Source organism: Alosa alosa, chromosome 22, assembly GCF_017589495.1.
Source record: "Alosa alosa isolate M-15738 ecotype Scorff River chromosome 22, AALO_Geno_1.1, whole genome shotgun sequence".
Lineage (NCBI taxonomy): Eukaryota > Metazoa > Chordata > Actinopteri > Clupeiformes > Clupeidae > Alosa > Alosa alosa.
Genome location: NC_063210.1, coordinates 5,712,121 through 5,728,398, shown reverse-complemented (window position 1 = coordinate 5,728,398; position 16,278 = coordinate 5,712,121). Strand labels below are relative to the sequence as shown.

The window sequence follows — 16,278 nt, the reverse complement described above, 5'->3', positions numbered from 1 at the left end:
GAGAGAGAGAGAGAGCAAGCGCAAAAACAGTGCTCTCTGAGGGAGTGGAACAGACTCGACGGCGACAGGAGCACGGTGGCGCACATGGAGTGCAGCGTCAGACAGAAGCAGAGCGGCTCCGTAGCCCGCGCATCCACCCAGCAGCGCTCCGACCACCAGAGCACAGGCACAGCAACAGCCTCCCTCTCACACACCTGAGCAGGCTACTCGGGAGGACACGCACACACACCTTCATTCCTTTATATTGCCTTTTTTTTGTTGTTTTGTTGTTTCCTTAGAAATTTCAGGGAGTGAAAGAGGAGAAGGCTGGAGGAGAGAAGCAAGAGGGAAGGAGTTGGGCTTTCAACTGACAAACTTCTACATTCCTGAGGAAAGCAATGTGCTTCGGTACGGTGTGGGTTTCGCAATCCATGTGAGGGATTGCAGATCCAACAGAAATCGCCTTTTGAGTGAACCATTGGGGGAGATCTGGTGGACCATCAGTCGAGTGGATCCAGTGGAAGGAGTCCGGTGATCAGCGGTGGCAAGTGGCAAAGCCGGGCATTTGGTGGAGTGCAGTGGAGGCTGGACTCCATGGGGGTAGGGTAGGGCAACACTCTTCCCCCTTCTCTCTCCATGCTCCCCCAGTGCCCCATGACAGCATCTCTGTGACCTCTGACCCCTCACCTCCTGGCGTGGGGGCTGACCACCGACGTTCCCGCAGCGTCTGAGGACCGACGGCGGCACCATGCCGGTCATGAAAGGGCTGCTGGCGCCCCAGAACACGTTTCTGGACACCATCGCCACGCGTTTCGACGGAACTCGTGAGTATCCCAGCGGAACCTTCGCACGTAGGTCACTGACACCTACAGTCGCTCTGCAATCACAGACTGGTGAAGTCTGTTATAAAAATCAGCAAAGGACTATGAGGTGGCACCCAATATTATCTTACACTCTTTGAGTATAAAATTCCTAGACTCTCTGTGTTTAAAATTGTCCTTTATCCTCATGCAGTTTAGGATACTATTGAACTATGTTGCTGAATCTGAAAGTGTCCCACACTGTTAAAATATTTAGATTATCCGGAAAAAGGAAAAGGTTTGTTGACAGAGAATCCAGGTTATAACTTGACAAATTGTCTTGTTAATGTGGTTGCACGGTAGTCAGCTCTTTTAAAAAAGATGTGTGATTGAAAGTGCGGTGCATGGCCACAGTTGTGATGTCCCACTTTCTGGTTTAATCGAGGATAGCCTCACATTGAGCCATGAAGGTTGTTTGAACCACAGAACCAGGCAGTTTATTAGTAGAAGTTGCCATTTGTACAGCAGGTCTGCATGTCGAGGAAAGTAGAAGTGGCGTAGAACGGATACTATAATTAATGTAACTTAAAGATCAAGTGTAATCCGAACCTGTAGCACTTTTGGATCAATGTTTTTAGGAATTTCAAGGTAATCAAAATATCAAGGCGTGTTAGAATACCTCAAAAGTGGTTGACAGGCCTTGGACTCCTGAGTGTTAAGATAAGATTGACAGCAGTGTAGTGTAGTAATGACTCATTATGTAGTCTTCTTGCTTTTATTTATGGCAGGCATATTGAATTGTCTCTGCATATGAATTTTGTGTATAACGTTGAGTTGCTTTGCCTTGAGACAGAGAAATAGTAAGGTAGTTTATATTGTGTTGCGCAGTCATATGCAGCTCTGCTTAGTGTGGTTTTCTAAGGGAAAAAGACATGATTTGTTCTGGGATGACACAATGCACATGTCTGTGTGTGGGGACATAAGCTTTATGAGATGAGGCAGAGAGTTAAGAGACTTGGCAGCCATCAGTCTGGTTTTAAGAGAGGGACGCTGAGACCGGGGGCCAGTGTTTATTCAGCTGAACTGTACAACAGATTGAATGAGAGATTATCTGAATGAGAATGAGAATGTGTTCCGAGAGAGAGTGTGTGAATGTTTCTTTCATGAAATGTGGTGATGTAATCATTATAGCATGCACTGAGGGTGCACAGTCTCTCACGCTGTCCCACACACTTCACACATCTTTAATAAAAACGGCTGTTGATTACAAATAATATATGTATATAAACTCAATCCCATTTCATAACATAACATTCTCACCCTGGTTTTCTAATTTAGCTGTATATTTCTAACCACTTGGGTTAACTATTGTTCTCTATGTATCATTTCTGTATGTCAACAATTGTTTGTATCAAATGAATTATACAATGACCTATATTTCTATGTAAATAATTATTTGGCAACTTATCCCTATGCTTTTTTTGCTTTTCTTTTTTATTTACAAAACAGTACAAATTGATTATGAATAACACTTGAGCAGAGAAAAGCTTCCTCTATCACAATAGGCCTCAGATCATATCCATATATTTACTAGAAACAACTTAACAGCTCAGACCACGCATTGTTCACTTAGTCCATTCTTGCAGCCTCACACGCTTCCTCTCTTCTCTCCTCCTCTATCCCACTCGCTCATTTTCTCTCCATCTCTCCCATTTGTTTTGAACCTGGAGTGAGGGCTCTCTGGAGAGGTTATTTGTCTACAAGTGCCAAGGGATCTGTGTTTGCATGTTGTCAATCCCCCCCCTCTCTCTCTCTCTCTCTCTTACCTTCCTGAGTGCCAATTTGTGTGATTCTCTTGTTTATCTGGCACAAGGACATGTAATAGATACTATACCTCACCAATTATCATAGCAAAACCATAATAATAAAGAAGGAATGCACTGTTGACAAATACATAATGGATGTTTAGGAAAATGCATAGTGTCAAAACATAAAGGCAAGGAGAATTTAAGAGCAGAGGCCTTCAGAGACTAGACACAAAGAAGCATCTGGTGTCATTGTGTTGTCTTCAGTGACACATTAAAGGCGAGTCCAGGATCGCAGGACCTTGAGGTGTTTCCTGGTAGTGGGATAGTGCAATTTGGTGGCCATTGCTCGTCTCTAAATGGAGATGAAACACAGACCTTGGCGGCCCTGCTGCTTTGATAGGGGTAGACGAGACAAGCTCTATTAGTCTAATAATGATCAATGGACCCTGGGGAGCTTGATCGCAGGCGTGGGTTGTACATGTTGAGATGTCCCTAGTTTACCTGCATGGTTACACGGGCGCACACACACACACACACACACACACACACACACACACACACACAGAGTTTTGTTCAGTTCATTCAAGGGCATGCATGGGACTGGGAAAGTACATGACTATTTATGCCACCCCACAAACTATTTCTTGAACAAATTGTGAAAAAATCATTCACTGACAATCTAGTGCACATAGGTATAATAAATCATTTTGGGGTGAGATTTTGGATGGTTAAACATCTGTATTGTCTATACTTTAAATGGATCTACAAATAGGCCTAGACCTGCCCGTGTGAAATAGAAAAAATATGGATTCAAATTATGGCAACCATTTGAAATTACTTTCTATCTTACCCTAAGGCAACAATCTCCATCCCCAAAAGGGCAGGCGCATGTGACATAGTTTTTCATAAGATATAGATCCGACAAGTGTAATGCATAAATCGCACTTTCACTGAATCTGAGGGTCAAATGAAAATATCTCGGCAAAATGAGAAAGGGGATATTCTCTGAAAAACGGAACATATCCGAGTCAAATTCTGTAAGAGTTGTAGCTGAAGGAAGCCTGTTAACTGGCATGGCCTTCACACTCCTGAAGAACGCCGCACTGCTTGCGCGCGGAGCTGTGTAGAGGACCTTCTGGGTGGCAATACGCCCGCGGCTGAAAATAGCTCCCCACGTTGCCCGGGAGACCACATCCCTCCGTGGCAATCGAAAGTGAAACTGACAGCAAATTAGCAGTCATTCTACATGACTGTAAATGCTTATATGTTAAGTGACTTAATGCTCATGTTATTGTTCCAAAATGCTTCAGGTGGATAGTGTTGACTTTAAGTGCTCCCTCTGCTCACCTTCAACATCAATACATCTACTTTAAAAGAGGTATGTCCTGTCTGTATTGTTTGTTAAAAAAGTAGTTATAGCCTACATTGTGGCATTGTGGCTGCATTGCACAATATAGCCTATTGTGCAATGCACAATGCTTTGGGTACAACAAGATTGTACAGTCTTTCCTGCAGCTAGGTAGCCTACAGTGCCATGCGTTCCCCTGTAGATGTAGCAGTCATAAAAAACTAGTCATTGTTATTTTGTAACGTTGTTATCATTGTAAAATTATATAGGAGGGCCTACAATTATATGGTTAGCCTACATCATCTCACTAGAGTTTCATGACATTGTGATGCTGGAGGTGATGACAAGTCAACACAATGGACACGATTCTGTGCCGTAAACCTATGAAACACGATATGCAAGCAATTAACTACATTAGCCGAAAAGAACAATAAGTAGCCTAGGCCTAGTGACAATTGATGTTCCTCGCCAGTGGGAGCAGTGCAATGCATGTCACGACAGCTGCATGGCAATATGCTAAAATGTAGTGTTGCTTTATTAAAAGTAGCCTACTTCATCGGCAGCAGCAAACTAAATGTGTATGGAATGACTGCTACCTATGGGGCTCTCACCAGAAGTGGTAATCCTTAAGGAATATACCACCCCCTCCCCTCCCCACCCCCATTAATTGCAATGTTAGCACAAAGCAATGAGGCCCCTCAGGAGAAATAAATCTAGATAAGGAAAGATTTAGAAAAAAAAAATCAATTTAAGTTTAACTTCATATCTCAAAATACTGGTTTCTTCTGATTTTATTATTTTCTCGCCTTATTTATTCTCTTCTCTCCTTATTTCGCTCCTTTAGGAGAAACAAGTGAGACTTTAATAAGTGCTGATTTATGTCTCATGAGGCAAGGAAAACACATTTTACAAGTCAACACATTTTCCTTTGGGTAGCCATTATGCTCTATGAGGCTCCCTGTCAGTACAAGACCCTTGGAACAGCCCTCACTTTCCCCCCACCTCACCGTGCCCACCCCTGGCTATCATATCTTACCTTAGGCCCCAGACGTGCATGGCGCCCTAGGTCAGTGCCTCTTCATTGTGGAGATTCTGGAGTAACACCCCCCCTCCCACACACACACACATTCACACACCTTTCCATCGCTCTCTGACTAAACTCACCAGTGGCGCTCCTAATTAGTTTAACACACACCTGATTCAGCCTATCAAGAGCATTTTAATTACACCCATTCCAAGTCCGGTCTGCTTGAGGCATGGGTAACATTGAAGATTCTGACTGCAGGGGGGCTCAGGTGCCTGTTTTAATTTAAAGCTTTTGCCCTGAGCAATTGTGGGCGTGGAGCAGCCAGCTGACAATCAGTCGATCCAGGTTGAGAGTTGCAAGTCTGAGTCATGTTCGATAAAAGCGACTAAAAACAGTTACTTTTCTTTACTTTACAATTGCCAATGTCACCCATACCAAGCAGCACACGCTGGTATATTGTGTATACCTTTTTGGCACACATATTTGATTTAACGGTGTCACCTACACCCCAAGGCAATAGTATTGTTTTACAGTATAGCAGTACAATCATCTTATCATCTGCGCCCTACTTATAAGTGTGCATTATTGTAATTGACTTGATGACCTCAGGGAAATATAATACATTTAAATCGTGGTATGGGTCTCTCTTGTGGCCTATACACCACAGATCTAATTATTTAGCTGTGTTTAGCAGGTGTGGACATGGCACTAGCCATGTTGGCATTATGGATGTGATTTACGGTTATTCTTATGGGATTTGGCAGACACTTGTTTTGACCAAAGTGACTTACAAATAGAAACATTAAAATAGTTAAAATTAACAGTGAACAGTTTTAAAATGTTGGTAAGACTACATTAAGGAGTTTAGCAATAATAAACAATAATGTCAATGCAATATCCATGATCAATAGCTTAATGAAAATAAACAAATACTATAAATATATAGAAAACGTATATTTATATTATATAGAAAAATATATACAAACCATAACTCATAAGAACCGTTTAATTAACTAAGTGTATGCTGAAAAGATATGTCTTTAGACCCCTGTTGAAAGAAACAAACGCCCTTTAAGGTAGGATTCAAACCAGTCAAGAGCTTTCCCAGAAATTCCCAGTTCAGATAGTGTAGAAAGGAGAATGTCATGGTTTACAGTATCAAAGGCTGCTTATAAGTCTAGTGCAATTAAAACTGATGACTGAGCAGAGGACTGAGCAATTCTCAATGCTTCAGTCACAGATAGAAGAGCAATTTCAGTAGAATGAACATTATTGAAACCAGAACCAGACTGCATATAGAGCAGGGGTGTCAAACATAAGGCCCCGGGGCCAGATCAGGCCTGCCAGCAGATGTTTTGGATAGGAAGATATAATTAAAAAAAAAGATTATACACATTTGTTATGGTTAATGGATTTTGCAGATGCCTTTGTCCAAAGCGACACACAAATACAAAAGCAACATAATATTTAAAATTTAACAGGGAACAAATTAGAATGTTGGTCAAACTATAATAAGGAGAATAGCAATAATAAACAACAATATCAATTCAATCAATAGTCTAATAAAATAAGCAATGAAAATGAGGGAAAAAGCAATAATAAACAATAATGTCCATTCAATCAATAATAAAAAACAATGACATGGTAAGACTATATTAAGGAGAATATCAATAATAAACAATAATGCCAAATTAATCAACAGCCTAATGGGAAAAAAAAACTATATTATACAAACCATAACGCATAAGAAGCGCTTAAAGAACTAAGTGCATGTTGAACAGGAATGTCTTCAACAATGTGTAATAAGCAATAGCGCTGCAGGCAGGGCAGATCTCCGATTTGATAGAATCAATTTTTGTCGGGTTTGGGAAACGATTTTGGAGATAAAAATGGCCGGAATTGTCTTAATGGAATTATTTAATGTATTGAAGGATGGATGTAATGATTGGTGTTTGCTCTGCTGTCACTGGCCCTTTCCCTCTCTCCTATGGGACCTCAATGGGAAGAAGCCTCAGGGCTTTATTGTGTTATCCTCACTCTTTATGTTTTGGTCCGAAGCTGTATCGTATCTTAAAACAAGATGGTCAACTAAAAATCAGTCAATAAATGAATCAGCTGGTCGTGTTGTAAGGTGGGGGTTGAGCCAGTCCTGTATAGGGGTTCACGCGGTCTTGTGGTGAGGTTGGGGTTAAGCCGTTCTTGTGATGAGGTTGGGGTTCACGCGGTCTTGTCGTGAGGACATAGTGAGTCATGGCACTGCTCCTGTGGCATTCTCAATTCAAAGTTGAGGATAAAAGGAAGGCTCCCTATTATGCTGTCCTGCACACACAGACACAGACACACACACACACACACAGACTCATAGACGCACGCACACACACACACACACACACACACACACACACACACACACACACAGACAGACTCGTAGACACATGCACACACACACACACACATACACACACACACACACATAGAGAGAGAGAGAAAGAGAGAGAAAGAACCCCTAATGAAGGGAAAGTATCCGTGTGTGTGTGTGTGTGTGTGTGTGTGTATTGTCTGTTTATGTGTTGTGTGTGTGTGTGTGTGTGTGAGTGACTATGTGTGTGTTGTCTGAGCCAGCTGCATTCAGAGATAAGACCCCCTCCCCCCAAGATTCTGTTCTCCACTCTGTCTTCTTGCCGCAGGTAGCGTCAGTAAACCCCCTCCCACACACACACACACACTCACACTTTGCAGGCCTCTCCCAGCAGTCAGCGTCCACACCGGAGGGACTGATGAGCAGGCATTGTGGCCCTGGCCATGAATGGAGGGGGTCCTTTCAAAGCCCTCCCCAGCTCAGCATTGATGTGGTGGGGTGGAGGGGATGTGTGTGTGTGTGTGTGTGTGTGTGTGTGTATGTGCGTCAGGAAGCTTGTCAGGCGTGGGGCGTGGGGGTGCGGGGCTAAGTGGAGGAGGGAGAGGGAGGAGAAGAGATCACCTGACACCTTTTTGCCCCAAATGAAACTGTCCTTCTTTTTAAAACTCTCCTGGGGGCCAAGATGTGAGGCGATCGCTCTGGATCTTTTTTTCTCTCCCTCCATCTCTGCCTCACTCGCTTTTTTGTCTTTTACCCCCAAAGCTTGTTGGTGGAATTACACATTTGTCTTCCCTTTTTCTTTTTCACCTCAAACTGTGAGAGTTTTTTACAGTAAAAGCTGTTTTTTTCTCTCTCCCTTGACTCTGTCTTTCTCTATCTCTCTCTCACATACACTCTCTCTCTCTCTCTCTCTCTCTCTCTCTCTCCCTCCGTCCTCCTCCCTTTCCCTCTGTCTACATGTGTACTGTCCAGACCAGAGGTTTGTCTCTGTAAAAGGATTGAGGAAATAAAAAAAAACAGTTGCCAATGAATGGGGTGCTAGGCAGGCCCCTTGAGCCTTTAAATGGATTAGAAGACATCAGCTGGATAGGCTGGAAGCTGAGCCAGACAGGCTAAATATCGGACATTTTATAATGTGCCATTCATCTGGACATGCTGCATATTGTACTAATTTATACTGTGGTTGCCTCATATTGCACTTGTTTGAAGATTGTTTGCATTGGTCTGCCTCTAAATGCTGTAACACTTTGTTGAAAGTAGTGTCTGTATATCTAGCCAAAGGTTGTTGATCTATGAGTTAAACAGTCAATCAAATGGACGCTGTCCTTTCTGTGCCCCTGTATGACCCTCCTGTCTGTACTCCTGAAGCTATGTGTTGATCATCTGGAGCTGTTTATGGCACGGATCGAGCAGCTATGTTTGTTTTCCATTTGGAGAGCCAGGACTGTGTACAAAGGCTTGTTTTCTTTTCAGTATGCTTACTGATTAGGACATATAGAGGAATGTGAGAAGCATTTCACTGAATTTGAGAAATAGGGTTTTGGACTATAATGGCATAGTGTACCTGAATAAGCTGTAAAACGTGGTACCTTTGGACAGCCCAGGCTCCAAAAACCACAACATAAACAGTCTGGTCCAGCCTGGACCATGAAACGTAACAATCTGTTCAAGCCAATCACCGATGAGATGTGCGTACATGACAGTTTCAGTTGCACTGGAGGGAGGGAAGGGCGAGCTAGCTCTCTGTTTTGTTTGAAACGCCAACAGAAGTGACGTCACCCAGCCGCGCTTAGAGAACCTTTAGGTGGGGATCACACTGGCCAGCAGCAGCGATAAGCGTGACACAACGCTCAGACCATAATAAGTCTCGCATTGTGATTTGAAAGTTGGACCAAGTTCAACGCTCAGCTTGTTTAACACTAGCATTACGCTAGCGCTGCCACTGTTCCGCTAGCGCTGCAACCGTTCCACTGCGGAACCATAGAGAACAAGATAGAGAACAGCCTGCCGCTTGCCGTGGCCAGTGTGATCCCTGCCTTAAGCATGTGTTGTGGGGAGAGCAAGAGACACACACACAATAGATCAGTTATTGTTTGACTGACAGCAAGTCATGAGGGAAGCTCAATCTATTTCTCATAAAATACTCTGATATAATGTATGATGCTGTACATCCATTTGCAGAATTATTGCAATATCCAAATGTATTGAATGTAAACAGAAATCAAATATAAACTGAAAGACTCAGTTTATGAAACATAGATAGAATTCTTATTCATTCTATTCTGAAGGCATATTGCTTTCCATTGGTGTGTTTTCAATAGGGAGTGAAATACACACACGCACGCCACACACACACACACACACACACACACACACACACACACATACACACACATACACACACACACACACACACACACACACACATACACACACACATACATATGGCCCCACACACGTAGCTTTTTTGGACCCGCTTATCAAATTAACACTGGGTCTCAGTGGGGTCTGATAACAACACACTGTGCATGTGTGTAACACAGTATAAAACACACACACACACACACACACACACACCACATATACCATCAAACACACACAGACACACACATATAACTGTCATATATAAATATCATATGTATATAAGATGACACATAAACACATAGACAAGCCACAACAAAAATGTATCACACACATATCCACACAGAAAGACACACACACACACACACACACACACACACACACACACACAAACACACAAAACACACACACACACACACAGATTATAGTGAGCCCTGCAGATGTGTAATTAAGAGTGAGAGAGGTTGCTGCAGCGGAGGTCTCCACCATAAGAGGATTTGTGCTTCGAGGGCAGCAGAATCAACATCTTCTTTCATTCTTTCTTTTTCTCACTCATTCTTTCACTCAATCTCCAACCATCTACTCTCTAATTCAAGTGATATCCTTTGCGTCTGTCTGTGTGAGGGTATTTGTATGTATTTGTTTGTATGTGTGTGTGTGTGTTTGTTTGCATACATCAACTTGTAAGCATCAATTCCAGTTGGTTATGTAATGGTAATATTACCAACAGTAGACCTGATTCATAAATCAACTGAAATGGCTCTTAAGAAAAAAGAACATTTTGTTTTCCATATAAAAATGAAGAAATGAACAACAAAAGTGCAAATGACAACAATTCCATCACAAAACAGCTGCACAGCACAATGGGAGGCATTTGAGCAAGCTCAACGATAGGGTTGCTGTTTTGGAGAAAGGCAGACAAAAGGAGATAGACAAAGAAAGACCAAGAGAGAGCGTTTTTACATGTTTATATATGTTTTCATACATCTCTGTATATGTGTTTTATATTGTCCCTGTGAATGTTTTGACAATACAACGCATGATTTGCCATGCCAGTAAAACACATTTGTAGTGTAGATATTTTAGAGCAAGCTGGAGAGACAGATAGACAAACAGATACAATGGCAGATAAATAGAAAGAATCATACATCTAAACATTTTAAACATCAAAACCCCGTCTACCCCAGCCATCCACAAAGCTCCTCCAACACACCATAGTTTTTCAGAAACTTGGATATCATTAACATGAAAAAGATTTACAGCGAGAGAGTAGAGAGAGAGAGAGTAGAGAGAGAGAGAGCGAGAGAAAGAGGGAGAGAGAGAGAGAGATCGTACGGACATGGTGTGTACTGAGCAGCTGGTGTTGTCATCAGAGACTCACTCACGAGGGAAGCAGATAGAACAGATTTTAGGGAGGGCACTTCAACGTGTTGCAGAGACCGCAGCATCAGATGACCCCCGCACTGTTACAGTACACAGGACGACTTGTCCTCAGAAGCTCCCACATATACAGAAGTGCAGTCAGTGACTGGACAGACACATAGATCTGCGAACACACAAACCATTATGGATTTGTGGGATGCCATGTCAAAGTGTTGGAGCTGTAGCATTAAATTCCCCCTATTAGCGGAAGTAGGATGTTTTGTCCTCAAGTGCACTTAAGTTGTATTACAGCCTTGCACAAATTAATCGTAACAAGTGCGTTGTGAAGTAAAAACACATTGTCTCTCGCCTTGTTTTCCTCTTACAATCATAATTTCTTTTGCATATAGAAGAAATGAACCCTGTCTCCACAACATTTTGTTTGCACAAGGAAGTAATCTTTCTTGAGATTTAATGATTGTGCGTCACAAAGAAGTGACTCAATATGGTCTTTGTGCTTTATTTTGATGCATCATTTCAGTTGTTCATGCATTTGTGTATGTGTGTCTCTCTCTCTGAAGAAAAGACCAATTTTTCACTTTGCCCAAGATCTCAGGGTTCCTAAACCTTGAGATGAAGTGGTCCTACTTCAGTTCCTCTATTCCTACAGCTTTTCAGCTATCCAGGCTGAGGCTGTGCTAATATGCATCTTGGAGACGAGGCACAAGAGTGCCCTAAGTTAATTATGTGCTGCCACACAGGTGTGGCTCTAGAGATAAGCGAGAAATTGGCCTCTTATTGTCAAGAGCAGAAAGGTTTGAAAAGTGTGTTTTGACAACATGGTTAAAATAAGAGACAATATTTATAAATTAATTAAAATAATTAAAATAATTTTCGATCTCATTTTTGCTTTTAACCATGGCAACGTTTTACAGACAGGACAATCTTAAAGGTAAAGCTGGCAAAGAAAAAGCAGGGCTGTTATTAAAGATGGCCGATTTCATTACTCAGTGCAGTGATACCTAGGACTCTCAGCATGTTCTCAAAGTGGAAAGCTGAAAGGCCACATTCAGAACGTTTGCATGTTTGCAAGAACCACCCCTATGAATTTCTATTTGCCGAATTCTTCAAACAGAAATGAAAAAAGAAAGTTTCAAGTAGAGCCATTTGCTATTCCTCCATGGGGAGAAGATCAAGACAAGACACTGTAAAGGGCTTCTAACATGCTTCAGGGCTCTACACTAAAAAAAATTTGGCCGCACAGTCAGTTCTGTACTAAACTTACACATAATCTAACATTATACTGCAGCTAACAGTTAAACCTCCTTTTTATTTTAAAAAAATAAAAAGGTTTTATTTCTCCTACGTCAGGTATTCATAACTAAGAGGAAGATGCATGACCCATGTTAGTTTTCAGTGTCCGCTCTCTTTTTGCGGTGATACTTCAAAGAGATCAACACGAAAAACGAAGGTTCCATGCTATCCATGTGGGGTTACATGCCCATCAAGTTTCGTGTACCCCGGTCTTACAGTGTCCCGGGAATCCTTGACGGAAATTTGGACATGAAAAAAAAAAAAAAAAAAATGATCTGACTAAACCTATATGACCGCCGCGCAGCGAAGCGGCGGTCATAATAAATGGGCCTAAGCTTTCAGTGCAGAGGTACAGGGAGATCCTCAAGCTGTAAATGACTTTCTTCATGGACCACTGAATTTGTAACTATGAGTAGATACATTATTGTAACTGAAACTGACTCCTTATGATTGAAAATGGAATTAATTGACCTGGAATTTGATTAACGGAGTGCAATAAATGTCCCTCCCATGGTTCAGAGTGTGCTGTGTCCTTGGTAGACCCAACACATTTCCTTAGATTATTCTTGATGACCTGCCGAGAAGTATCACATTCATTAACTTTCTTTGGCAGTTATACTCCCCTACTGAGCATGTCGCCCCACATAGCTGAGTCAGCATTTTTGCCCAAAACAGCTTTGTTTCGGGAGGGGGAAAGCACAAGTTTTGTCAGCATTATTGGGCGCTACGATGTTGTGTAAGCGCGTGGGTTTGTCCATACCATTGCTCCGTCCCATTTTGGTGGCCTGATATAGAGCCTGAAACAGACTAGGAAGAATTGTGAACTTTTTAGCTGCAGCACAAGATGTACTATAGAGTAGCTGGAAATATGGAGCAGAGAGAGAGAGAGAAAGGACTTGGGGCTGGTCTACATACAGTAAAGCTACTGGTGAATTTCACTTCCTCATGAAAATACACACAAGCTCATACAACACACACAAATGCCATTGTCAGTACACTCACACACACTTACACACCTTAAAACACTCAAGCAAGCAAACACATTTACACACAAACACACTCACATATTCTGGCACCTCAGCACTTGAAGCCTCAGATGGCATTTTGATTGGCATTGTAATTTGTAATCAGATTGTAGACTTCAGTCATCCCTACATCCTTAGAATCATACTGTCGGCTTACAGGTCTTTTTAGAATATATCGCTGACCTGGCATTTTGTATGTAAAATATATCACTGAGCTAGACTTGTATATGTCTACCTCTTCGTTAGGCTTCCTTTATATTAGTGTTTTGAGAATGTCTTAAGAAAGCTAACAGTGACTACCCACAGTGCCACCAAGTGTGATGTGGAGCCAGTTAGCCAGTGTTCATAGCATAGCTTCAGTTCTCATTAACATTTGGAGGTGAGCTCTCATCATCAGCGGGGCATTTGATGCTACTGGACTTCACACGCACTAAACAGAGTTACAGGAAAAGCAGATACTCCAAAGCTGCAGCTGCAGCCTTTTCATTAGAGGCTTCTAAACGCCAAATGAAAGCAGTGACTGGTCTTGGATTTCAACCAGAACATGAGAGAGAGAGGGAGAGAGAGAGAGAGGGAGACAGAGAGAGAGAGAGAGAGACAGAGAGAGGGAGAGAGAGAGAGAGAGAGGCGGGGTAGATGAAAATGAGGGAAAGATAGACAGGAAGAGAGAGAAAAGAGGAAGAGAGTGAGATGAAGAGAAAAGAAGAGCGAGGAAGGGAGGAGAGGAAGAGATAGAATGAGACTGAAGCAGAAAGAGAGATAAGGGAGCGAGGGAGGAAGAGAGGAAAAGAGACAGAGAGGAAGACAGATTTTTCACAGCGCAGAGTCTCTCAGTGACTTGTTGTCAAGGTAATAGTTTCATTGGCAGCATAAGCCCCCCCCCTCCCCACACACACACACACACACTCACACACACATACACACACACCTCCTCATCTGCCTCTTCCCTGTTCACTGCACCTCTGTGATTCCTCTGTGACTAGCACTGCTTGATACACTCTTCAGTCCCCTCTCCCTAAAGGATTGCTTCTTTAGGAGACAGGCAATTAAATAGCTTTTCTCTGTCTATGTGCACAACATATGTGTGTGTGTGTTTGTGTGTGAGAGAGAGGGGGTGAGGGGCTGGTGGTGGGGGGTTCTATTTCTCCTATGCTCTGTGTCCTGTCTTTAGCTGGAGAGCTTCCATTGAGTCTTAAAGGTCCATCTGGTTTCCTTACAAATCCCAAAGCATCCTTACATGTGCTTTAGAGTCATGTATGTGTGTGTGTGTGTGTGTGTGTATCACTGCTTTTGTACTGCATATGTCTGTGTCAGACAGACTAGACTCAAAAATAGAGAGCGAGGGAGTGTGGGAGTTTTTCAGAGAGAAGTTGTTATTTTCAGCCACTAAAGTCATGGCGAACAGGAACCACTGCACTCACGAAGCGGAATCAGTAAACATGTTTTTTTTTACTGTAATTGTTCAGATGGATCATTTGTCTTTTGCATTCTTATACCTTTCAGATGGCTCTAGGCTTAGATTCCTTTCACACACAGACTATTAGATACTTTATGTCATTATATTGTATTGTTATTGTTATGTTTAGTGTTGAGGTTGTTGTGAGATAGATAATATGAGGACTTCAGGAACAGGAGTGTTGGTGTACAGGCTGTTCTCAATGTGCATCAGGCTTTGTGTGTGGATGTGATTTGTTCCAATTGCGTAGCCTGTGGCAGCTTGTCTGATGGTTGGGTGTTAAGCGGTGCTTTGGTGTCAGACTGTGCTGATGCACGACCCTCTGGTGGTTCAGCTGCCAAGTGTAGAGGGATGCGGCGTGACTGTACGGAGGTGTACACACACACACGCACACACACACAACAGACAATTACCCTAATCTAACACTATTACACACTACAGTATGTGTTTCCAGCTTGCAAGGCTCTCGATGATATGCTTCACTAGGGATGTGTCTCTTAAGGTCACTTTCCCCACGGCATAGGCATGCAGAGTTGGGGGTCAATAAAACATCCTTACACACATGCAGACACTTACACATTACACACACACACACACACACACACACACACACACACACACACACACACATTTCACACAGCACATTGTCCAGTCCAGATGCTCATGGGACTGTCCATGGTGCTGAATTGAAAGGAGCATCCTGTCAGGATCCAGTGAGTCACTTGTGGCCATTGCCATTCACAATTCACAAACATGCTGACACTCACACACACATAGACATCAACACACCAACACTCATACGCATGCATTACACACACACACACACACACACACACACACACACACACACACACACAGACACACACAGACACACTCATCCATATCACAATTGAGACACCCTTAGAGCTCTCCATGGTGCTGAAGTGGAAGGAGAAACCTAGTGTTGTCAGTGTGTCACAGTCCGTCACAGCTGACGGATGTCATTCTCACTCCAAATGTCATTGTCATTCAACATTACTTCTGCTGTGGGTTTGTGTAGCTGAAAATGGTTGCTTCAGGACTCATGGAAAATAATAAGTAATGTAATTGATTTGCTATTCTTTTGCAACACTACAGTCTCCTATCATTGTCGCAAAAAAATCACATAATCCTCATTTGCTTTTGTGCATGGTTTAATTGTTCAGTTGTTATGTTAACTGTTTGTCAATTTGTGTACATTGTGCTTGAGCCTTTTCATTGCAGAAAATACTCTACTGCATCATTGAGTGTCTGTTCCTTCTGTAAAAAAACAGTAACTCAATGATTTCTCCTTGTTTGTGATCCAAATTAACCACATTCTCGTTATTTTATTTAGATTAGCATCCAGGTGACTTCATATATCTTGCTACTTATTCCACAATGGATATTGATCAACATTGATGTTTTCATTCTTCTTCTTC

The 16,278-nt window shown here is 42.3% G+C and overlaps 1 protein-coding gene across 3 annotated transcripts in view; it reads left to right on the top strand.

The window, feature by feature from the left end:
• Positions 1 to 16,278, top strand: part of kcnh4b (potassium voltage-gated channel, subfamily H (eag-related), member 4b) — a 67,164-nt gene continuing 50,886 nt past the window's right edge. For all 3 annotated transcript variants that reach the window (XM_048233374.1, XM_048233375.1, XM_048233373.1), the window contains exon 1: positions 1 to 803. In XM_048233374.1, the coding sequence (XP_048089331.1) occupies positions 728 to 803 (76 nt within the window). In that variant the 5' untranslated portion in view covers positions 1 to 727. The remainder of the gene's footprint in view (positions 804 to 16,278) is intronic.